Genomic DNA, 24,872 nt, shown 5'->3' on the forward strand with positions numbered 1-24,872 from the left:
GGCATGCGCCACCACTGCCTGGCTAACTTTAATAAATTTAAGTGTCTGCTGCTGTGTCTCCAGTCGCCATCTCCTTCAAATTCTATATAAATTTGCTAATTAGGTTTGGGAAATTAGATGTCCAAACTGCAAGTGCAGCCTGGCTGTGGTGGGGCATGCCTGGAATCCTGTTACTTGGAGACCCGAGGGAGGAGGACTAAGTTCAAGGCCAGTCTGCCATTCAGGTTCAGGCTAGCCCAACGCTACAAAAGACCCTACCTCAAATAAACAACCAAAGAAGAGGGTTTCTTGCATCTCCTGTGAGTGAATTTCCGCCAGTCTCCTAATCCTGCTGCAATCAGCTCCCCACCCTGCTGGCAAATCCTCCTGCGATCCAGGGAGAGTAACAAAGTTTTGCATTTACAAAATCGATTATTACTATTATTACTAGGGTGTGTGCACCTGTGGAGGTCAGAGGCCTTTCCATGGAGTTCATTCTCTCGGTCCACCTTAACTCGGGCTCCGAGGATCAAACCCAGGTTGTCGGGCTTGCATTACAAGTGTTTTTACCCAGTGAGCTACAGAACACTAACTTCCAGATGGGAAACCTGAGGCTCAGAGAAGGTGAGTGATGTCCCTGCGGTTGCACAGTCCGTCAAAGGTAGAGCAGAGGTTTGAACCTATGGACTGAAGTCTCTTCTTATCCAGATAAGAAGGGTACCACATTTTCTTGTTTCCGGACAGACTGGACACCAGACCCCTCAGCTGAACTGGTACTCAGTCATTCCTTCAACAATCTTGGACTCTGGTTCAATGTTAGATGCAGGATGATGCTGACCTCCCCACCCCCACCCCTGCCTCCTTCCCGAGTCTCCTACACTTTCAGAACTCTGCCTTGAGAGCTTGAAGTCCATTTATTACAAAAGTCTGAGTTCATATTCATGGTATCTTACTATGAATAGCCCCTTCCAGACCACCAAGCCTCCCTCACCATGTTCCATCTCTGCACGAAATCCTGTGCAGGTGGGGTCTTAAGATCTGGGTGCTGGGCTGTCAGTTGGGTCCAAACAACCCTGGGCATATATACAATATACATATCCAACAGGCTCCCCCTTCACAGGGGTGTGAGGAGGTGAAACTCCCGCCTTCCTGGGAGAGAAGGAAGTGGTTTGAAGCAGGGGGGTGGAACCCAAGTGAGTACAGACAGCGAAGATGGCTGTCAGGGTTTGAGAGGATGCTCCGCTGGGCATCTGTGCTTTGGGGTCCGTCCGGGGTCGGTCCTGTTCCACCCTGGATGTCCTAGGCCACCTGGATTTGCAGGTCCTCATCCTCATCCAGGTCGCTGGCTCCGTCTCCGGCTTCCTCCGTGCCAAATCGGGTACTACGAATCTTCCCAAAAAGGGGTGCGTTTTGCTGCTGCCTGCGGAGCCTGAGGGGGTGGGGGGTGGGGTGAGAGGTCAGAACAGGCATCATAGCGCTTCTGTGCTGGCGGTGGCTGTGCCCTTCTGAGCTGCAATGTACTCTGAGGTACCCGTGCTCAGGTGGGGAAACACTATCGTCAGTCACCTTAATTTATGTATGAGGAGCACGAGGGAGTTAAATGACTTTCCCAAAGTTGCTCAGACAGGAGTCAGTGGGGATTGGGCTCTGAGCTACAGTCCCAGTTCTGGTATAGACTGCAGACTCAGAGAACTAACTGAGATGGGTCTGATTCCTCACACGGATGCAAGAGATCAAGGAATAGAGCGCTGAGCACACTACGTTCTAGTGTCTGCTCAGACAGACCTTGCCCGTTTGAGGAGGAGGAGGAGGGGATGGAGGAAACACACTGCCCCCAACAAGGCAGTAGCTCCGCGCATCTTACTGGAAGGCATGAATTATTAACGCGGCAGGGAGGGGTGGGAGTGCGGCTCCATTACTGCACGGTGATTTAGTGCCCTGTCCCGGAACATTAAAGCAAGAAAAGTTACAAACTAAAATGAGGCAGCAATCCTGGGTGGCCCTGCCCGCCCCCGACAGAGGTGCTGGCGAGGCTGAACAGAGCCAGGCTGCCCATTTTGGGAGTTTATGGCTCCCCAGGAATGTGGCTGAGACTTCTGGAAAGCCCCAGGCTTAGTGAGTGGCCTGCTGAGGGGGGAGGGGGCGATTGACTGCAAGGGTTGGACCTTGCGGAGCTGGGCATCCAATAATCCTGACTCAGGTCCAGGTCCGTGCCTGGGCCCTGTATAAATTTCAGATGTCACTTAAGCTATGGGGAAACTGAGACCCTATAGATTATGCCACACGACCATGAGGCCTGGCTCCAAAGTCCATCCTAACCACAAGCTCTCAGCACACAGCAGCACTAAGTAGATGCTCAATAAACCCATTGCTGATAACCAGGAGATCCCACCAGTATATCCCCAGTCAAGTGCAAATGATGTCCCGGCTTCTGTTGGCTCAGGTGCCTTTTAAAGATTCAATAAACTCTCTCCACTTTCACAGTGACTGATCTCCATTTTACAGATGGGGGAAGCTGACCCAGAAGCGTTCAGAGACCTAAGGTCACTCAGCCTTTCCACCTACCCAAAAAAATCTGGCTGCAGGCCCCAGGTCCCTCCACCCACAGGTTAGAAGGCAGGTATGGGTGTAGCCACGCTGGCCCAGTGGCCCTTGGGGCTTCCCAGCTATGACTGTGAGGGGCTCTGCCTGAGTGCTTTGCCATGACCAGGTCGTCTTGGAAGTGGAAAGTGTGTGGAGAAGACAGGATTTAGAGCTGGGACAGTGGGACGGGGAGAGGAGAGGTGGCAGTGGGGCGGGGACAGGAGAGGTGGCAGTGCACCATGAGGGAGGATCTAAGTGCCTCTCAGAGGCTGAGGGTTCCAGCCATAGCAGAGGGATTTGGCCCATCACTATGCTATTTCCAACCCTTCAACTTTTCATATTCCTGTTGTCCCTGGGGTTATCCATCCCGAAGACCGGGGAAGATGGTTCTGTTTCTTGCCAAGGACTCCCAACATTCACTAGCCCTCTCCAGAGCCTGGCCTCCTTGGCAGTTGGCCCAGAGCCTTCCTCCTTGGCAGCCCTCCACATACTCACACCACTGCTAGCCCGCCCGCCCAACTGAAGGAGACAATTCCAGAGCCCACAGCTGAGCTGTCTTCCTGCAGCCACTCCCCTCCAGCTTCCTGGCCCTGGCCCTGGCCCTTCCTGTTTGGAGGGGACAGGATTCTTGCCCCAAGAGCTCTTCCTTCTTGTTCTCCCCCCCCCCCCCCCCCCCGCTCTCCTGAGGGTTCTGGCCCTTGCCCCGTGTGTGCCTTTAGGATCCCTCCCCTCCCCCAGCAGAGCATCCTTGCCTACCTGGACTGCAGGTGTTCCAGCTGCACCTGTAGGTTTTCGCTCTGTTCTGTCTGCTCGTCCAGGGACCGTTGCAGCTTCCGTGCCTGATTGTGGGCCTCGTCCAGCTGGGGTGAGCAGGACAGAGGACATGAGGAATGGCTCGGGCCTGGCTCAGCCACTTCCCCTGTTCTGTTCTGGAACCGTGTCTGATCCCACTCTTGTGCTTGAAGCCTTGCCTTAGGACCACTTCCATTCTGATTTCCATCCTTGCAGGCCACCAGCCTCCAAATCTACCGAGCATGCAGCAATCTACCCAGCACCCACCCAAATGCCCGGCCACATAGCCTTTCACCCATACTCACCTGCTTCTCATCAGATGCCCTTCCTCCTGTCCACTGACCCACCCAGTTACCAATCTGTGTGTGTACCCGCCATCCACTAGACACCTGCCGCTCTACCTCATTCATCCACTCTGCTCTCCATCCATCTGTCCATCTAGTCCTCTGTGCATAGGGGAGTCCTCCTGCCTTCTACCTAACCATTTACACCACCACTCACCTCCCTGGCTCATTTACTCAGCTCACCCACTTTCCTTTCTCTCCAGCTGCCCTCACTTCCTGTCTCAGGTGCCAGGGCCCCAGCATACAGGAGCACAGGTGGGGGTGAATGGCCCGTTCTTCTCAGGCCTATTCATACTTACCTCATCCTCTGCCTGGGCCAGCTCTTTCTTGAGCTCTTCCACCCGCAGCCGCAGCTTCTTGACCTCTGTCTCGTGCTGCTCCACGCGCCGATTGGCGTGTGCCAGCTCGGCCACCTTCTCTTGAAACTGCTTCTTGAGTTTGCCATGCACGTGCTTCAGATCTGCCAGTTCCTGCAGGGGTGGGGAGGCTCAGGCTATCAGGCCACATGCTCACTCACCCATGGGGCCTCATGTCTCCTCTGAAGGGATGTCCCACTTGCTGGGACATTCTGAGCTCCAAGGCTTAGTGATCGACTGGGAGCTGGCAGTGCCACCTAGTGAGGTGGGTGTGTGACTCAGTGGCTCTACCTGCGTGTGGAACTGTAATGAGCCAGGAGGGTGTCCAGTGGACTGTGGAACTTCAGGTCAGGGTTTGGGGGAGCAGTGAAGTCTACAGTCTTAGTGACAAGCATGTGGCAGGAAACTTCTGGCTCTGGGGATGAGCTAGACAGAGGAGTGTGGCACGGGAGAAGAGCAGAGGTCAAAAGCAGAGGGACAGACAGGAAAAGAGAGGGCCGCCCTACTCTGGGGTGTCTCATTTCCTACTAAAGGGCTCATTGGTCCTGTCCAGTCCACCAACCCCAGCAGGGTCCAATGTCTGGCATCCCTTGTAGCCTTGGGAACTGCAATGGCCTCCCATCCTCTGTCCTACCACGGCCTGCCACCTGGCAGCTTCTCGCTTCACCCCTGCTGGCTGCTCTCACACTGCAGCCATGGATCCTGTTTCATCTGCCTGGGCCTCCTTGTCACCCCTACCCAGACAGAGTCCTCATTTCTTCTGGGACTCCCTTGTTCTCGATCTACCCTCTGGAAGGTGAGTTTACCACCAGTTAACTAACTTCTGCTTCTCTGGCAGACCTCCGCTCAAAGTCGCAGTCTCCCACCGACCCCTATCCCACCCCCAAGGGAAACCTTTTCAGGATCAGGCCTGACCATGTGATGGAGGCAGCACTTTTGTTCCTTTAAACCATCATTTGTGAAACAGGTAGACACACCTGTCTGCTCATTGCTGCCAGGATCGCACAGTAGGTGTTCAGCATATGGAGCTACTATAATTATCAACTGCTTTATCTTATAGGAGTTTAGTCAATGCAGTTACAGGTTGAGTATCTTTTATCTGAAGAGCCTAGGCTCAAGTATTTTGATTTATAATAATAATAAAAAAAAGAGTTTCATGTAGCCCAGGCTGGCATTGAATTCTCTCTGTAGCCAAGTATGACTTTGAACTTGTGATCCTCCTGGCTCTACCTCCTGAGCACTGGGACTACAGGTGTGAGACATCACACTATGTTATAGGATGCTGGGGATGGGACCCGGGGCTCTGTGCATGATTGGCAGGTACCCTATCAAACTTTATCTTCAGCCTAGATTCCACAGTTTTTTTGGACCTTTGGGGGTATTCACACATACATCATGAGGTCTCTTGGGGACAGGTCCTGAGTGTAAACATAGAATCCACTAGTTGAATGCATATGTCACCAGGGCTTGAGGGCAATTTTCTTCAGCATCTTTTCTGCCCTCACATTTTGATTGGTACTGACCACATGTAGGTGTGAAATTTTCTGCTCTTTTAAGGCATTGAGTGGATGCTCAAAGTCGGGGGCTTGGAAGAGTTTTGGATGTTTGGTTTGGGGGGGATCAGAGGCTCAGCCTGTACTGTGTGGTCATTCACATGCAGGCCATACAGTAGTGTGCTGACTAGCCGGATGGCCTGTCCCACCTTGTTCTTCTCGAAAAGAGCAGCTTGGCTGGCCCTCAGGTCACAGTCCAGGGCACTGGCATTCTGCCGCCGTCTGCGGGCCAGAGCCTCCTCCAGGTCTCCAACCTGCGCACGCAGCTTCTTGTTCTCCCGTTCCAGGCCCAGCTTCTCTGTCTCCAGTCGCTCTCTGCGGCCCCACTCGGCCGCATTCTCTGCCTGGAGCCTTTCCATCTGCAGCAGCAAGGGAGGCAGTGAGACTCCGGGGGGGTTGGGGTGGGGTGGGGTGGGGGGGACAGGAGTGGAGAGACAAGCTGGATGCACACCCTCCCCTCCTGAAGCCAAAAATGGCACCAGGAAGCAGATCCAGCTGCAGCAGCTATAATTACGCCAGGCTTTTATTTTTTTCACGGTGTGCAGGATGTGGGGGCGCTTCTGGGTTTTGTGTGGGAAAGGGGGTGCCTCCTGCAGGCTAGGCCCCTGGGGTGTGGACGGGCCCCCTCACGGCACAGCTGGGACTTTTATCCTTTTCCTACGGACTGCTCGATCAAACCCCTGAGCACTGCCCCTCCATCCTGCCCACCACTGACCTCACCCCTCAGCTCAGCCATCTTGCGATCCATGCTAGAGCGTGCGCCCAGCTCATCCTCCAGGTCTTCCGACATGCGGCCCAACTCATCCTGGTGCGTCTCCTTTAGGATGCTGAGCTGCAAGGACATCAGCCAGCCTGGTCATGAGAACCACCGGGATAGATCCCAGAGGCCATACTAGAGGCAAGCACCAGCCAAGGTAATGAAGGACGTTTCAGAGTAGGCTCCTCTGAGAGTTCTTGGTGCCTCGAGATAGCACCCAACTCCTATGTTCTCACAAAGCCCTGCAACATCTTGCTCCCGTGTGCTACACCCATCCACCTGGCCTCTTCCCACTGCCCACAAGACTGCACACCCAGAGGGCAGAGAGCTTGTCTGTCTGCCTTCCCCATGGCTCTCAACACCAGTGTGTATGCACAGACATCAGAACCACTGTGGGCACTTCTCCCAAGCTGCTGGTCCACACAAGTACACAGTGGGCATCTAAGACAATACTGTGGAAGGAAGCCAGGCACAAGAGCATTTTCTGCGGGGATGCATATCGGCTCTCTGTTGGTGTCCTTCTGGCAACTACAGTTGGCAGTCTGAATAATGTGGGGCCAGATTCCCAGATCCCCAAAAGAAGAAGGGAGATTCAAGTAGGTAGGCAGGGGTTCTGGGACTCTTTATGAACTTGAAGAGATTCCCAGGTCTGGGCAAATTTCCAATGCAAGTTTCTGGTCTTTGACCTCCATGAACCCAGAGGATCCAGCAAGGCTTTCCCAGGATGGCTGCGCCCCCTGGTGGCCATACCCAATCTGTACAAGAGGGAGAAGAGGTAGCCTGCTTTGAGCACCTCATGGCTGAGATGGGACCGTGAGGTTGCATCTTCTTTTCACTGCCAAGAGTCTTCAGTTTCACTGAACACACACTAAATGTCACATCTGACACTTCTGTTATGGTCACAAACCCTCTGAAATGTAGCCTCTTGACCCTCCCTCTCACAGGATTCTCCAGCCACACTACCTTCTGTGTCCAGCACACACCAGTTGTCTGCCTACTCCAGGACTGCTGATGTGAGCCGCCAAATGCCCTATATGCTCAAGAATGGCTCCATCTGGCTCCTTTAGGTCTTGATTCAAACAAGGTCATGTAGGGAGTGGAGGAGGGATGCTGAGTCAGGGTGTCCAAACTGGCCTCGAACTCAAGGCAATCCTCCAGTCTCTGCCTTCCAAGGGCTGGGATTCCAGGTGTGTCCCACCAGACCCGGCTCATATGTCATCTTATAGAGGCCCTCCTTGGCCTCCATCCCATCTCCTTCATGCTCTTTTGATGCCTTCAGAGCTCACAGATCTTACCTGCTGGGCTACCATTAACCACCTGTCCTGGTACTTGGAACTACTGTGGCTGAGTGTGTGAATTCCATCCTAACTTGTCCCCTAGGCTGGAAGCCCCCAGCGTGCAGCCACCCCCCAGCGTGCAGCCACCCCCACCAGAATGTCCCAGCCCCACACCCAGCCTTACTTGTTTGAGCATCTCCTGCTTGGTCTTGCTCAACTCCTCGTATTTGATCTTCCATTGGCTAAGCTCCCCCTCCAGCTTCTCAATGTTTTTGCTCAGAGCCAGCTTATCCCTGGGGAGTGGGGATAGGCAAGCACAAAGACATTATTAGACTTCTTTTGTTTTGACTTCATATTTCAGGGAATATATTAGCTTGGCTTTGCTGTTGTTGTTGTTTAAACAATAGACCGTGTTCTCCCATGTTCTGTGGCTAGAAGTCTGAGATGAGGCGTGGGCAGGGGATGCGGTCAGGAAGAACCTATGTCATCCTCTCCCCAGCTTCTGCTGGCTACCTGGTCCCTTCGGCTTTCCTTAGCCAAAGATGTGATACCCACAGAAGTATTAGTCAACTGTCGTCAGAGGTACGCTTTCTTCCTTCCTCCCTTTCCTCCCCTGTCCCATGGAACCAGGACTTGATTCATGACAGGCAAGCACTCTACCATTGAGCAAATCCCCTCTTGCCCAGTCCTTATATGATTTTTTTTAAAGTAAAATCACACATGTGAACCAAGTATATCATCTATACACTCATTTCCTAGACACCAGAGCTGTAGAATATTCACGAACATGATCAGGTCAGACCCTCTAATCGCCCTCCCCTAAGCCCATAATGACCTCCATGTTCTAAATCCATCTGTCAACTAAGTCTCAGTCCAGCCACCCACTCTCCTGTGAAACAGTCTCTCTTGCCTCCTTTGCACTGCAAATGGCTCTCCTTCCCCTTCACTGTCCACTTCCTCTGCCAGCCTCTGAACTTGACAGAACCAGGACCCCACCCCATAACCTTCTCCTTGCCCATCCATGCCACTGAGTCTTACATTTCTATTTTTCAAGGCCACCTGTTCATGACCCCTGCCTTTGCCCCTCTCACCCAGACTCCTCTGGACCTCCAGACCCACCTGTTCACAAACTGTTACTTTGCTGAGCCAAACACAACTCTTCTAACCCTAAACTTCCTAACCCCTCTCAAATTCCTGCTTTCTCTGAGCCTGCTACCCTCTCTACCACCAGAAGTAAGCTGGAGGTCACCGTAGGCTACACACAGTCAGCATGGGTTCATGTACTGAGGCCCTATTTTAAAAACGAAAGGATGGGGAACTGAGAGATAGCTCAGAGGTAAAAGTACTCGCTGCTCTTACAATAGACCTAGGGTTGATTCCTGGCATCCAAAATGGCAGTTTATAAACATCTGTAATTCCAGTTCCAGGGGATCCAATACCCTCCTCTTCCAATACCCATGGGCACCAGACACACACATGGTATACACATACACATATAGACACAAACATACACTCACAGACAGAAGGATGGACAGACAGATAACATACACACGCACACATCACACACATAATATTTAAAAATCTTTACTAAAAAATGAAAAAGAATGTAGTGGGTTCACTGTTCTAAAATCTTAGATAGTAGGGTTTGGGATTTAGCTCAATGGTAGATAGAGACTTCCCTAGTAAGCACATGCCCTGGGTTCAGTCCTGTAGTGGGAGGCTGCAGGGGGGAGGGGAGAAAAATGACCAAAAGGACCAAAACAAAAATCCACCCTGAGGTAAGTAAAACCTGAGATCGTGCCTCAACGGCTTTCATGTGTTATCACTTAGGATTCTGGGGGTGCCAGGCTCCAGCCCCCCACCGGACCCTACCGCCCATAACTCACTCTCGCTCCTTGAGAAGCACCTTCTGGGACTCATCTAGCCGTAGCCGCAGAGCAGTCAACTTGGAGGCATCCTCCTCTGTACTGGCCGTGTCCTCCCAGGGCAGGCGGTTGCGATCCTGGCGTCCTGAGCTGACCCGAGGGCCCCCTGCTGCTACACTGCAGGCATCCCAGCAGCCCTCGGGCTCCTCTGGTCTGCTCTTCAGCAGGCTCTCTACCAGGTCCAGCTCCTGTGGGGACCAAGGTAAGGGACTGCCTGGTCCAGGGCCTTGCTCTGGCCACCATCCTCATGGCTAGCTGAGGCCCTGCTCTGGAAGGAGCTTGCTAAGTGACCCGAGGCAGGTGATAATAGTGCCTCCTGGATCTGGTTTTGTCTTTTGCATTTCATTTCATTCTCCTCTGGGCCTCTGCCTTCACATCCTGAAAGAACATTGCCAGCTACCAGGGTTTCCTGTTTCCTGGAACATTCCCCGGGAGGGCCCCCATCATCCCAAGTATGCAAACACTGGGTGCAATGGTTGGAACTAGTGAGGCATCCCACCAAGGCTCAGGATTCCGATTTAGGGGCAAACCTGGGCACAGGGAGGCTGGTGGCTCTGAGAACTTATGAAGGACTGACCTCCCATTCCCCTGACCTCAGATGGTCCTGTGGTGCACTCTGGCTGCCACCTGGGACAGATGGGAATGACAGAAAGGGTCACACCTGAGCTGGCGTGTAAACTCAGACTGTAGACCTGGGGCTCTAAACTGTCCCTGGGGACTCTGGGGCTGTGATGACTGCCAAACAAGAGGGCAAAGAGAACACGAGGCCCTGGTAGCTAGGTTAGAAAAATGTCTCCAAATACTAGGCCATAGGGAGAGGGTTAGGTCAGAGAGGAGGGGAGCAGCTAAGAGAACCATTGCTGGGGTCTGGTCTTCTGGGGACCAAAGCTGGGTCCTTGCCTGTGTGGCCCACCCTTGTACCTGTCATTCTGACCAACTATAGTGTTAGCATTCACCACCAGGGTACAAACCCAGCTGCCGGAGGAACCAACACAGAGCTCAGTTCTGAACCTTCCTGTGCCTCAGGGTCTGCTGTAGGAGATAATGTAACTGTAGACCCTGAGTGATGGGAACAGCTACCGCCACTGCCCAGGCTCAGCAGGCCCCCAGCCTCTGGGCTTCTGCAATGACCATAGATTATGGATTCTGGCACTTCCTGCAGCTAATTTGTATGCCTCCTCTCAGTCCCAGCTTAACTAACTTTTTGTTTTGTTTAGGCAGTTTTTCTGCCACCCCTCCCAAAGGCTTGGCTCAGGGACCACATCCCTTCAGGATGAAAGAATGAGGAGTCAGCTCTATCACTAATCTAAGCCAAGTTCAAGGATCTCTCCTGTGCTTATTATGGAAGATTCTTTGATTTTGATGACTTCTAAATGGGGAGGAGGGACGGCTAGAACTTGGGAATCTCCAAAGCAAGGTGACCTTTACCTGCCCCAGATCCCCACCACCACCACCATTAAGTGGACGTGGGGCTGACCAGCACCGCACTGGAAACCAGATCCTTACTAGCTCTTGTCACTGCTCCCTCCCATCTGGGCCCCTGTGCAACACTGGCCCGAATGCCAGCCTTCTTCCAAGCCGTGTAGTAGGGCGCACCTGGCTGCCAGGCGGCCTCTCCGCCCCGATGTCGCGCACCGGCTCCTGCTCGCGTTCGGGCTCCGGACCGTCGTGAGTCTTGTCGGCCGCACTGTGCACTCCCCGCAGCCGGGCCAGCTCGCGGCCGCGCGCCTCGCACTCGCCCTGAGCCTCCTGGCGCTCGCGGCGCGCGCCCGCCAACTCCTTGGTGAGCGTATCCAAGCGCTGGCGCAGCTGGCGCACCTCTTCCCGCGCACGGTTGCGCTCGGCGCGCACCTTGCTCCACTTCTCGCGCCAGTTCGCCGTGCAGTCCGACCACCAGCGCATTGTTTTCTCCATCTGCAAGGCTCGCGCGCGCGCCTCCTCCAGCTCCCGCAGCCGCAACTCCTCGCGGCTCTCCCAGTCGCCGTCGGCCAGCAGAGCGGGGGCAGTCAAGGGTAGTGAGGGTGGCGGTCCTGGTGACGGGGTGCCGCTAGGCGGCGTGGGTGGCAGCGAGTCGGCCGGGCCCATGCGCTCCGGGGACGGGCTGCCCAGGATGGTGAGCAGACTGCTCTTGGACAGCTGCGGGGACTCAGCCAGCCGCGGGCTCGGACCGTGGCTCATAGTGAGGCTGGGCTGGCTTTGGGTGCGAACTTGCGGCTAGGCTCAAGGACGGCGCGTAGGACAGAGATTTAACATGATCTCACTGCGTGTGATGGACGCCTCGATCCACTGCTCTCTAAGATACTCTGGGATGCCTCTTCAGACCTGCGGAAGAACAGGACCATTACTGGGCTGTACCCACCACCAACAGTCACCCGAATCAGCCCTGTGCATGCTCAGGGGATGAAGGGGGCAGTACTGGCGGAAGCAGGAGTAGGTGTGCTCCAGGGTGAATCTAAGTCCAGTAGGGACCTTCAGCCCTGGCTCCAAAGCCCCTCATACTTTCAAGACTGCTTGTTGTGCCACTGGGCCTTTCTGGGCTTCTGTCTCTCCACCTGTACATCGGGGGCTGGCAAGGAAGCCCAGGATTCCTTCATCAGGGTGTGCTTCAGATTCACCTGGACCCTCGCTTAATTAACAATTAACAGTTCTATGGGCCAGGATGTCTGGCAGGGACACAGCAGAGATTACATTTCAGAAGTCCATGATTGGGGCATATGAGTATTCAAGTAACATCAGCGAGACTTCAAGTCTCTCGGGCTCCCCATCCCCTCCGGGCAAAGCCACCAACAAGCCCTCTACCACTGAGCCCAAACCAACCACCCTCATTACTTACAGTACCATACATATCTCAACCCCAAAGATGCTTGCGTAGACAGTCACCATCCAGCCACATAGACCCTGGCTCTAGTTCCTAACAGGCAATGTGTCTGTCCTCTCTGACTCAGAGTCTCGGCCCGTGTGATGACTTGGTAGCCTTGGCGCCCACAAGCATCTAGACATTTCTGCACACACAGACACATCTGGGAACATACACGCCATCTCATCCACACAAAACAGGGATAAATGACACAGTCAGAGATGGACCTATAGGCACCATGTGGCTATACAAATAGATATATATTTGCACCAGCACACGGATGGGACCCTAAACATACACTCTTAAGAGAACTCTGAACACACACGTACACGCACACATGCACATACTCCTCCTTCCCCATTTTCCTGGCCCAGTTCCATCAAAACAGACCTAAGAGAAGCAGTACCAGCATCTGCAGGGGAGAGGAGAGGGGTGGGGATTGGCAGGAAGCCCAAGTACCAGTCCTGAGGGCAGGCCTTTCCACAGCCCCACAGAAGTGTGACAGCAGGCGCTGTTGCCATATCCACTGGCTTGGAGCTGCCAGGCCTGGCAAAGGGCTCTGCTTGGCTTAGAGAAGACTCCAACTGGCTCCTTCGAGAAAGGCCAAGCCCATGAAACAGGAGCAGGGCAGACATTATCCAGGCCCCTAATGGCTTCCAGGTTGGGGCCTCCAAAGTCAGCCCTGGCCAGTCTGGGTTGCTGAGGAGGTAGGGGGAGGTGAGGAAGGCTGTGAACACCCTCTGCTTTTCTCCTCAGGCCTGGGACAGGTATGCACATGCATAGGTGGGGGAGGTGAGGCGCATCCACCCCTCCCCCACAAGCACACCTGTGCAGACCCCAGTGCAGCTGGCCTCTGCCTAACAACTCCCCCTCACCCCCATTCCCACCCTACTCACATAACAGCCTTGGAAACACTCAAGTAGCTTCAGTAACCCGGGTACACATGCCTCATGCTATAGATAGGCAGACAGGGCCCAGCTGCCGGTCACTTGCCCCTTCCTGCCCAGGTTCAGTGCCTTCTTTGTTTGAAGACATTATAGGGGGTGGGCTCCTGATTTATCACAATGCTGCCACTGCACTCCAAGCTCAGTGGGGAGAGGAGTAGCCCCCACAGACCCAGAGAGTTCCTTTCTGTCTTCATCTTTCCTAAAGTCAGGCAGCCCATCCTTCTAACTCAGGTGCCACTACTAGGAGGAAATGCCCTAGATGCCCTGTCCCATCCCACAGCCAGCCATACCTGGCCAGGGGCCTCTCTTATAGCACAGCCTCCCACTCAATGAGACATGTGTGCCACTTATAACTTGTGTATAGTACTTGCTTAAAGTTGGCTGGAGGGATGGAGGATGGAGAGCTGTACCCTTGTATCTGAGCTGAGCTGCAGGTCTCAGAGCTCCTGAACTCCAGCTGTCACTCCCTGTTCTCAGAAACAAGGATGTTTTGACTGGACACTCATTTCAGGCCACAGATTCAGTGCTGCCCGTAGGAAGTGACCAACGTCGTCTTTTGTTCACAGACTCATTGGGAACGTCTCCCTTTCCTTCTACATCTGTAAACTCCTACACACCCTGCAAGATGGACCTGCAACATCTCCTCGCTTGAGAAGACTTTCCTAACCTCTGGATACTTCGCGCTAGTTTCCCGAAAACACCAGCACCTCCTCCTTTGGGGGCAGCAGTTCACAACCTGTGGGTCACGACCCCTTTGGGGGGTGTGTCACAAATCAGACATCCTGCATATCAGATATTTACATTATGATTCATAACAGCAGCAAACTTGGCTATGAAGTAAAAAAAATAATTTTCTGGCTTGGGGGGGGAGTGTCACCAAAGCATGAGGAACTGAATTAAAGGGTTGAGGCATTAGTGAGGTTGTGAACCTCTACTTTAGGGAGTGTGCATTCTAGAAAGCTCTCAAAGGCTTCTTGATCTTGTTAGCTATGTGAACAGGGCTGAACAATGTGCTGTGTGAATGTGTCCTGAGCCTATGGGAGATGGATAAAGCAATTAGGGGGACCTCCTGTGACCAGACAGAGTTTGGGAGAGCTGTGTCATCCTAAAAATCAGAAGTTGGTTTTCAGCCAGGTGCTAATACAGGTAGGTGTCTAAGCCCATCTGTGGCCAAGGCCAGAGTCCGGTGTCTGAGCTCTTGCCGGAGGAACTCTCTGATGGGGAGAGGGAGGAGATATGCAGCATTGTATTCTGCCCTCGAGGTCCGGTTGGTTTTCTCAGAAGCCACTGCAAGGAATGAGAAACACTAAACTCTGGATGGGGACCAGCTGAGGGAATGGGGAACCCAGGACCTCCACAGCTCAGAATTCTCCCGTGTATCTTCTTAGAATCTTTCAGGTGGACTCTGGGGTAAGCCCAGGGCCACAGGCCTAGCTGTGGGTAGGGATTAGAGCCCAGCAGGAAACCACAAGGGGACTGCCTGATTGGATAAGTGCAGGGCCCAAGGCTGGTCAGCCCGCAGACTGTGGGCTGTCTGTCCCTCTGACCATGGATACTGAGAGAGCCCAGCTTACAGCTGCTGGACCTCCAGGAAAGAAACGGAGGGGTGGGGTAGGGAGGAGAGCAGGCTTTCTATGCTAGAACAGAGCTTGTGGCTGGGTCGTGCGTGACTACCTGAAGAGCACCATGCCCCTGGAAGCGCCTACTAGGGAGATCTTCAGATACTAGGCCCGTCAAACAAACATGACTTGGAAAAGTGGAAGCCTTCACCTACTCCAGCCCCAGGACTCTTAACAACTCTTGGCATCGCACATTCGTATAGAACAGACATTAACCCTAGCGTTGCTATTACACACCGTGTGGTATGTGCAGGTCCCTGGCCTTTCTGAGCATCAGTTTTCCTATGTATTGAGAGGCACTAACAAGATTCTTAATTCCTCCAGCAGGTGGGTAAGACTCTGTACCAATAAGAACTCATCGTACTCCTACAAAAGCTCAGTAATCTGGGCCGAATAAGGGACATTCACTTACGCAAACTGAAGTCCCGGGATGGAGAAGAGTGCTACCCCTCGGCACAACCAGGGCAGTGGGCTGCTGAGGCCCTTCCCTTCTCTTAGCGTCAATCCCTTGCCCCACTTGCCCGCATTCCTTCCCGAAATTAAGTTTTCAGCTTTCCAGGGCCCAGTCCCTACTTGGTAGCCCCTTCGCGGGCCACCAGCCCCGCTCCCCCTAGCGGCTGGAGGGGGTGCGGGGGTCCGGTCCTTCAAGACGCGGTCCCGCCCACCCCACCGCTTGGTTTCCATTGGTAGCGCAAACGGGTCTGGGCGTAAAGCCGTGCTCCGATTGGCCAGTGCCACCCGTCCGTCCGGCACTCGCCATGGTGACCACGTTGGGTCCCCCGGGAGAGTTCCACATTCCGCCCCCGCCTGCCACCTCCCCCCCCTCCTGGCCCTGCCGGCATTCCACGGGCGCCCCCTCCCCCACTGTCCCGCCACGGGACCCGGCTTCCACGGGGATGGAGATGGGCCGGGGGACTCCAAGGGGGACTAAAAAGTTGGACTCAAGTTTGGGGTGCGGCGGGCGCCGCCCCGGCTCCTGTCCCTCGCTGCAAAGTTCTTCCCTCGCGTGAGCGGCTCCGAGACCGCAGCGAGTACCCTGTCGCGATGACCTCCCGCCCTGCCGTCCCCACTCACCTCGGGCCGGGGCTGGGATTCCGGACGTCCGAACTGCTGCTCTGGGTGGAGCGGGCGCGGGGCTGGCTGCGGCGGCCGTCGGGAGGCCGGGGGAGGGCCGCCAAGTCTCCTCCTCCTGCCAGGGGAGGGGAAGGGGAGCGGGCGGGGGCCCCTCGTGGGGCGCGGTTTGCTGCGGGCTGGGGCCAGGCAGCCGGACCCCCCTGGTCCGCCCAAGCATGGGGTCGCCCAGGCAGGATCCGCGTCCTCGGCTTTCCCGCCAACCACGGTCTAGGTGACCCAGGACAGGAGTGGGCACCATGACCCACGAGGAGCTTCACTTTGGTTAACTGCTTACTCCCGGTGCTAGCGCTGACACCGACTGGACCTGGGCCAGAGTCCATGTCTTCACTGGGCCTCAGTTTCCCTCTTTTGGTACAAAGCGACTTCAGGCCTATAAAGGCGAGTGATGGGGACCTACTCCCACTGTGGAGATTTTCCCTCTGGTGTGCGATGGTGCTTGGCAGAACCCTCTGACCTTCTTGTACACACCCATTGAGGCGCTCTCTCTCTCTCTCTCTCTCTCTCTCTCTCTCTCTCTCTCTCTCTCTCTCTCTCTCTCTCTTTGGGATAAGGTGTCTGTAGTCTTGTCAGGGAAGAAGAAGGTCAAAATGGTATCTCCCTTCACATCCTGCTTCGAGCTCGGTCTGTCTTGCCCACAGGACCAAAAGTCACAAAAACGCGTGGGCAGCTAAGCTGGGTTAGGTTATTGTCCAGAAAAGATAAAGATTATGAAGATAAACGAATCACATACTTCTTGGTTAAGAGTGTTTTAATTCTAATCATGGTCACGAGCATAGTGGTTTGTGAAGAGTGAGTCACATACTGAGTGTTGGAGGTTTTTTCCCCCCCTCACGGAGTTGAGCAGTAGCGTCCTTCCTATTGGTTTGCTGTAAGAGATTGTTTTGTTTGACCAAAATTCTGGGGTTAGCTGGATATGGTGGCGCACACCTTTAATCCCAACACTTGGGACCTCTAATCCCAGCATTAGGGAGGCAGAGGCAGGCAGATGTCTGTGAGTTTGAGGCCAGTCTGGTCTATCTACATAGTGAATTCCAGGAGAACCAGGGCTAGTAGAAAACCCCTGACTTACAAAAATAAATAAACCAACCAACCAACCAAACTAGGGCTTCTTCAAAAACAAGGATCCTTTGACCTTCCCCCCTTTAAGGGGATCCTGTGTGTATTTGGAGGCCTCCAAGGTCAGATCCCTTGAGACTAAAGTTACTGATAGCTGTGAGCCACCATATAGGTGCTGGAAACTAAACTGGGGCCCTTTGAAATAGCATTAAGTGCACTTAACCACTGAGCCAGTTCTTCAGATCTCCCCCCACCCCCAGCCCCCCACTGAGTATTCTGAGAACTCAGTACATCTTTTTTATGTCATACACTTCCCCCACATCCTTCTCTGTGGTCTTCAGCTGCCTTCTCTGCCCCACCCACACCAACTTTGTGAAGTCCCACAGATTTTGCAAGTTTTATAGTTCCACTTGCCCCTTCATGTGCTGGGCAGGTAGTGAGTGGCGCTTGCTTGGCAGCTGTTATAATCTGCAGGAGACCAGTTTGGGTGGGAATGCTTGCACTTTGGTTAGCATCTACAGATCACTAGCCTGCAGGCGCTCCAGTGGCTGTCCTCTGCTTCATGTACAAGGGGAATGTGTGAGATTCACATATTGAGAACTCATGACAAGACAAAAAGAAAAAACAGACTTCCTTCTAGACCTGGGGAAATGAAAGTTTCGATTGGCTTTTGACTCGAATGGGATCTCACAGCAGTGAGATGTCCCAGGGAGAAGGGATGTCCTGGCAGTGACAGCTCTGAACCAAAATCTCAGAGCTCTTTCTCTAGTGTTGGGAGCTGGTAAAGGGTGGGAAAGTGATGGAGGTCCGGCTTATGCTATAGTTAGCCTTTGACTGAACTTCATTGCAACTGAGCCCTCTCTTTGGAGAGGAAGTAGTGTGTGTGTGTGTGTGTGTGTGCGCGAGTGCGTATATGTTTTGCATAGGGTGGATGAGATGAGGGGAGCCACTCACTCTTGGAACTCAGTACATGCTGGCCATATAGGCTAGATGGCTCTCTTAAGTTACCTAGCTGTGCAGCTACTCTGTACTAGGCGTCATTACCACCATTTCATGATGAGCCCAGGGAATATCAGAAACCCATTGGTTGGCTTAAATTCACTCTGGGAAGTGGCAGAGCCTGTATCTCCCAAGTTTGGTCACTGACCCTCTTCTAGGCACCTCTAGTGAAATGGTAATCTGGTTTTAGCCTCCCTCATCTGTGGACAGGGCAAGGGGTTTTGTCTTCGGACTCAAGACACTGGAGATTGAGTGGGGCCTGTGTTAGTATGTCACTTTTATACCCTTGCTGTTACCATTACCATCAGTACATGGGCATTTCTATTTATTTATTTATTTATTTATTTATTTATTTATTTATTTATTTATTTAATGTGCATTGGTGTTTTGCCTACATGTGTTATGTCTGTGTGAGGGTGTCACATCTTGGAGTTACAGCCAAGTGGGAGCTGCCATGTGTTCTCCCAGGTCCTCTTGAATAACAGTCAGTTCTCTTAATCATTGAGCCATCTCTTCAGACCACACTGGCATTTTTTACTTTTTAGAATGTAAGTATATTTCAAGGCAATGCTTCCTATTACTACACTAAATAGGAGATCTGTGAATAAGGTGCTGTAAATAGAAAATATTATTAAAATGAATAGCATTCAAATAAAGTAATGCTATTAAAAATTTAGCTAGATGTGGTATGGTGGCATATGCCTTTAATCCCAAAACTCAGGCGGCAAAGGCAGGCAGATCTCTGAGTTGGAGACCTGTTTAGTTTACTTGGTGAGTTCCAGGCCAGCCAAGGGTTACAGTTAAGACCCTATCTCAGTAAAACAAAATAAAATTTAGCTAGAAACTTAATCAAAACAATGTTGCTGGTACACCCATGCACACTGGGGCCATGAACAGAATTCAGGAGGTAGCAGGAACCCCTGCTCATCAACAGGCGAATGGATAGAAAAAAGGTGGTGTATATACACAGTGGAATAGTTTTAAACATTTTAAAAGGACATTTCCCCCCTGCCCTTCCTCTTGAGACAAGGGTATGTCGCACAGGCTGGCTTGGATCACTTGATCCTACCTCTTTTCTCTCTCAAGTGCAGGAAACAGATTCTGCTGCTTGAGGTAAGGTCTTATGCACCACAGGTTGACCTCAGACTTGGTCTGTAGCTAAGAATGACCTTGAACTCTTGGTTCCTCCTGCCCCAGCTTCCCAATTGCTGGGATTATAGGCACACAACATTGCATCTATCTGGAAGGACTTTCTGACCTATGTACGACATCACTGAGTCTTGAGGGTGTGCATTGTGGGAATCAGCGGGTCAGAAGGACACACACTATATGATCCTGGGTATAGGTGTTCACTACAGTAGCTGCATTGATAGAGACAAGTGGGAAGTGTGGTTACCAGGCCTTTGGGTCTAATGAGAGAGATGTTATGTCTGGGAAAATCAAAGAGGCTTGGTGATAGACAATCAGTGATGGTTACACAACAGTGTGTGTATCTCATGTTGCTGGACTCAATACTTATAAATGGATAAAATAGTAAATTTTGTGATATATACATATGTTACCACCATAAAAAAATTTAAGTTTCTTGTTGTTTTTGTTCTTGTTTTTTTGAAACAAGATCTCACTATGCAGCTGAGGCTAGCCTTGAGCTGAAGGGTCTCCAGTGGAGTCTTGAATGCTCTGTTTGCAGGACTGTGTCTGCAAACCATACTCAGCTCAGGTAACTTGTTTTTAATAAGAACAAAGAATGGGTAGGGGTGGAGGGGTGGGGTGGGGTGGGGGGAGTGGGGTGGGAAGAAGAGGAACAAAAGTCTGGGTTGGAAAGAGGCTAAAGCCTGCCAGGCACAGAGGTAGTTCCAGCTATACCAGAAGGATTGCTGGAGCTCAGAACTCTTGGCCTGTGGTGTGCTGTTCTGACTGAATATCCCCCACCAAGTGCTGTATCAGTATGGCAACTGCCAGATTGCTGTAGGAAGGGGAACTGGCCCAGATCGGCAACACAGAGGGTCGGAACTGAGGGGCTCAAGATGTTTTGTCTCCTCTAATTGGAGGCTTCAGATTGCCATCAAGGCTGGGGAAGCTTTAGAGAGTAGATGACTCCCTCTTGGTATTAGTCCCCTGTTCTAATGTCTAGTCATGCTTGTAGTCCTTCACAGACCTCACACACACACATACACACACACACACACAAGTGGGGAGACCTTTGTCAAGGGATGGGAATGACATCTTCTCCTCCAAGGGACCGAGGAAGCTACTGATATGGCTTCTGAGCATAAAGTGAAGTGGGTTGTTCGGTGTTGTATGCAGGGGTGACCGGCATCCTAAGCTGAGGCAGGAACAGTGAGGTAGGAAACACAGAGGTTGTGGGGGCTTGGGGATTAGAGCTCTCTACCTAGGCCTTCTGTGAAGCTGCTCACCACGGAGCAGAAAAGAGTTGGTGGTTCAGTCCCCGAGGCAGCCCGGACCCCTCCCCCCCACAGGAAGGGCCAGGAGGTGAACATCTGGTTATAATGGTCACAGTAAACTAAAGCATGGGTGTGTGGGAGCGAGGGCGGTGGTTCAGCCGGTAGATGCTTTCGAGGCATGCACAAGGCCCTGGGGTTGAGGCCAAGCACCATTAAAGACAATAGTCAGGAAAAAAACAACAACGTGCAAAAAGGGCAACTGCTTATCTAAGTCACCCAGTGGGAGTCTGGCCAAGGAGTTGAGACACAATTGTACAGGGGCCCTGCAAAACCTTTGATGGCATCTGGGGTGGGGCCCCCTTTCCCTCTGAGCCCCTTACACCCACTGTGAGCTATGAGGAACTGACTCTGAAGAGGCTGGCTTGAGCGGTGGAGGGCAGGAAGACTGTGCTGGGACCCATGTTTCCTTCCTTTCCCTGCATCTCTGTGCCCCTCAACCCCACTACCGCAGGAGCAGAAGGGCACGTTCTTGAGTTATGATTTTCCGCAGGGGATTTGGGTAGGCTTCCCCTCTCTGAATCACTTCCACAGTCTCTTTAGGACTCTGTAGAGAGAGCATAGCTGGTATTATAGGCTAGGCTCGTGGGACTTCTGACTGAAGGCAAGGCCCGTCTGCTTTCCCTCCCTGCTATTCTGGCCATACTTCCTGAGATCTGCCCTGGACCACCTGGAACTGCGTCCTTGTCCTCTCTAGGCATCTATGACACTTGCAGGTCTGATTGCTGTTATACATGAGGAAATATATATATTAAAAATATAAATTTCCCCTTTCTATAAATGGGGAAACTGAGACTCAGGAAGGAGCTATAGCTTGCCCAAGGGTGCAGAGCTGGACCATCCTGAACCCTCCACAGCACCATGCTGTCTGTCCCTCCTTGGCACTTCTGGGGAGGTTGAGCCCAGTCTCCNCCCCCCCCCCCGCCCCCCCACCCCCAGAGTGTGACCAAGGAGACCTTGATCTAGCCGACAGCTCAGAGGAAACAGAGAGTGCTACCACAAAAGAAGAAGTGAGGCAGGAGCATAGGGTGAAGGGAGGCCAGAAAAGCCAGGGAGTAAGTAGGCCGAGGTGAACAGAAAAGCCACGGCTTTCGACTCCTCTCAACTTCCTTTTCTCCCTGCAGAAGCTAGAGGACCATCTCGAGACAGCAGTGAGGACGTGACTGCCGCCGCTTTACAGGTTAGTCCCCTGGACTCCTCCACCCTCCCACCCATTGGTCCCCATCCACAGGCCCCAATTGCACAGATCTCATGCCATCCCAGGAGTGACAAGCTAGGGACCCACCTCTTCCAACTCCAAAGAAACCTCTACTTTCAGAAGTGAAGTTAAGCCATGATTATATCTGGGGGGTGGGAGGGGTAGCTTTCCCGAATCCCGATTTCTCATATAGAAAATGAGGTGAGTCGTGTGGCACAAGGCTTGAGTGACAGAGGGTAGACTGTAAGATGCTCTGCGTGGGGTTTAGCACTGCGTCTGTGCCCGGCAAATAGGAAGTGAGGAAGTTCCTGTGCAGCCTGGGGGACACAGAGTCTCAGAGAAAGGACCTCCAGACCAGCGGGGCCAGACTCCTTGGCCCCCTTTGCCCACCTCTAAAACAAGCTGACAGTAGCATCTTTCTGGGCTATGACCTGATGCTGATCGACTTGGCCCGTTCCTCATCCCAGCCAGGGGCACCTAGAGAAAGCCAGAGACAGAGCCCCAGCCAGTGGTGAGCAGGGATGGCTGTTTGAGGAGCCCTGTATAAGCAGGAGGACTGTCCTGGGCAGGACCTGGTGTGGCTGGGGTCCGTGATCTGTGCTGGGTGGAAAGCAGGGTCTCCTAAGCCCGATGCACTGAAGATGTGTTCCTAGCCAAGGCCTATAGTTAGAGGACTAGACCTAGGGCAGGGGCTGATTCCCACAGGAAAGAGTCCTAGAAATGGTTGAGTTCCTCTCCCTGGGAAATGGGTCTCTCTGGCCTAGTTTTGCACAAGAGGAAATTGGAGGGTCACTGAGGCCAGTTTCTTAAGCCAGTGCTTTGCAGTCTGGGCACTGAATAGTAGAGCTGGTTATTAAACCCATAGCTTTCTAAGGTCCTTTTCTTGTTCACGGATATCTTAATCTCCCAATTTTAACTGACCTAAAATACTTGCTCGCTTGCCTACCACCACTTGGCTTCTCAGGCACCTTTGGGGAGTTACTGCTGGTGCTGGCTTGGAATTTGAAGCCCAGGTTTGGGTCCCAGCTTGGCTGCTGTTGAGCCCCAAGGAAACCCTTGGCTTTTGTGTATTACGTCATCTTGCCATCTTCCAGAATCACCTGGAAAGTCAGGAAAGGGGTTCCTGTTTCCCAGGGGGTTTCAAGTGATGAACTGCACAGATAGAAACCTGACGGCTGAGAGCTGACAGGTTGATGATGCCTGGGTCCTGATCGGCAGAGACAGGGTGGGTACCAGGAGGTTACAAGCAAAAGCAAAGGTTTGCCCGTGAGAGTGAAGTGGAAGCCACAGCTTCTGTCTGGGGTGTTGGGGTGAGGATGGGGTGAGCTTCAGCTCTGGTCTTTTGATTTTCATAGTTATATATGGGGTCAGGCTGCCTCTCTGTGTGTGTCTGCTTGGGAGCAGCAGGGCTAAGGTCTGGAAACCAGGCTTTAGGGCCCTGATCCTGGAGATCAAATTCTTCTGCCCATTGGGGTTTCAGTTTCTTCACTAAGAGTTCCATCAGCTGGGGTTTTCTGTGTCACCTGGTCCTCTACTGTCATCATAACCCAGGCTGTCTCAATAGAAGCAGTTCATGTTGTCCCTTTGAAGGCTTCCTTGGTCCCCCCAAACTTTGCCCCACATCCATTTTCTGAGACCCCAGGAAGGTAAGTGGATGATGCTCTAGTACCCCAATTCTATCCCTACCTTAAGACTGGCTTATAGGTTAACACACGGGATTAAGGAAAGTGATGGGTTAGGGATACAGCTCAGTGTGTAGAGTGCTTTGCTTAGCAAGCACAGTACCCTAGGTTTGATCCCCAGGGTGACATAAAATGAGGTGTAGAGGTGTGTACCTGTAGTCTCAGAGCATGGGGAGTGAAGGCATAAAGATACTAAGTCTGGGACCAGCCTCAGTTACATGGTGAGCTTGAGGCTAGCTCAGGTTAGGCCTCGGGACCCTGCCTCAAAACCCAACCCAACCCAAACCAAAAGACTAAATATGATGCTTCTACACATAAAAGATCATGTGATGTTTAAAAATAATGTCAAACTAGAAACTATTTGTGCTCATGCACTAGACAGGGGCTGGTTTTCCTATCAGGGAAACTTCTTGGAAAGTAAGAGAAGCAAATGACAGGAATATTGTACCCCAATGTACCACGGGGGAACCCGTACAGGTTGGAAGTGCCGTACATACACTGGGGATACTGGATTTTGTTGCTTGCAGTCCTGGGGATGGAACCCAGGGCCTGGTCATGATCAGCAAGTGCTCCACTGAGTGACATCCTGGCTTGGCTGCAAAATCATAAGACTAGAACTGGCTGAGGGACATTAGGCTCCCTGCTCTGTTAAATGCTGTTAACAGAGAACTGTTAATTCTGACTCACACCTCAGATAGCATTAGCACATGTAGTTGAGGAGGTAGCATCCCTGGATACAGTTAGAGCAGACTCTCCCAGATGTATTTTCAAGACAGAACAGAATGGCCCAGGCTCCACTTTGTGTATTAAATGGCAGAGATCTCCCTTGTCTGTGTTTGCATAAAGAAACTTAGAAGCAAGCTGTAACAGACTCCAAGGAAGGGAATACCCTGCAGGTCAGTGACCCAGGACTGAGCAGCTAGACTTCCAGACTAGAGGACGGCTTTGCCTTTTATAGCATTTTGTATTTATTTCTTTACTTACTGTTTATATTTGAAAGATGTAAATGTCTAAGCTGTCCAAAAAGTAAATAGAAACAGAGATGTGTGCAAATGTAGCATATGAACAAACGTTAGAAACACAGACGGGGTACCAGAGAGGTGACACTGTTCCCACACAGATGTGCACCTTGCTCTTGCATGTGTAAGAAATGTTTGGGAAGAGTTTCAAATTCACAAGTGCTTGCAAAGAAAATCACACATAATAGTTCTGCGTGTCTTCACCCACTTTTCTCCCATTGTGATGTGTTACACACCCATAGCAATGCCTCACACACTTATAGTAATGCCTCACACACCCATAGCAATGCTTTACACACCTATAGCAATGCCTCACACACCTATAGCAATGCC

The 24,872-nt window shown here is 52.3% G+C and overlaps 2 protein-coding genes across 5 annotated transcripts in view; one reads left to right on the forward strand and one right to left on the reverse strand.

Annotated features, from left to right (window-relative positions):
• Positions 1-874: 874 nt before the first annotated feature.
• Positions 875-16,180, reverse strand: Ccdc102a (coiled-coil domain containing 102A). Of its 2 annotated transcripts, none has more exons than XM_021170791.1 (9): positions 16,064-16,180; positions 11,163-11,888; positions 9,528-9,754; positions 7,826-7,934; positions 6,323-6,439; positions 5,757-5,966; positions 3,998-4,168; positions 3,319-3,422; positions 875-1,408 (listed from the first exon to the last, which is right to left on the reverse strand). In XM_021170791.1, the coding sequence occupies exons 2-9, from the start codon at positions 11,742-11,744 to the stop codon at positions 1,279-1,281; spliced, it is 1,650 nt and encodes a 549-aa protein (XP_021026450.1). In that variant the 5' UTR covers positions 11,745-11,888; positions 16,064-16,180; the 3' UTR covers positions 875-1,278. The 2 variants fall into 2 exon arrangements, with proteins under 2 accessions (XP_021026450.1, XP_029336646.1); XM_029480786.1 differs by lacking the exon at positions 16,064-16,180 and adding an exon at positions 15,402-15,567 and having other exon boundaries at positions 895-1,408.
• A 5,520-nt stretch (positions 16,181-21,700) lies between these two features.
• Positions 21,701-24,872, forward strand: part of Adgrg5 (adhesion G protein-coupled receptor G5) — a 19,764-nt gene continuing 16,592 nt past the window's right edge. For all 3 annotated transcript variants that reach the window (XM_021170722.2, XM_021170723.2, XM_021170725.2), the window contains exon 1: positions 21,701-21,820. The gene's annotated coding sequence lies outside the window, so the exon portion shown is untranslated. The remainder of the gene's footprint in view (positions 21,821-24,872) is intronic.

The sequence above is a fragment of the Mus caroli genome, chromosome 8 (genome assembly GCF_900094665.2).
Source record: "Mus caroli chromosome 8, CAROLI_EIJ_v1.1, whole genome shotgun sequence".
In the NCBI taxonomy this organism is placed as follows: domain Eukaryota; kingdom Metazoa; phylum Chordata; class Mammalia; order Rodentia; family Muridae; genus Mus; species Mus caroli.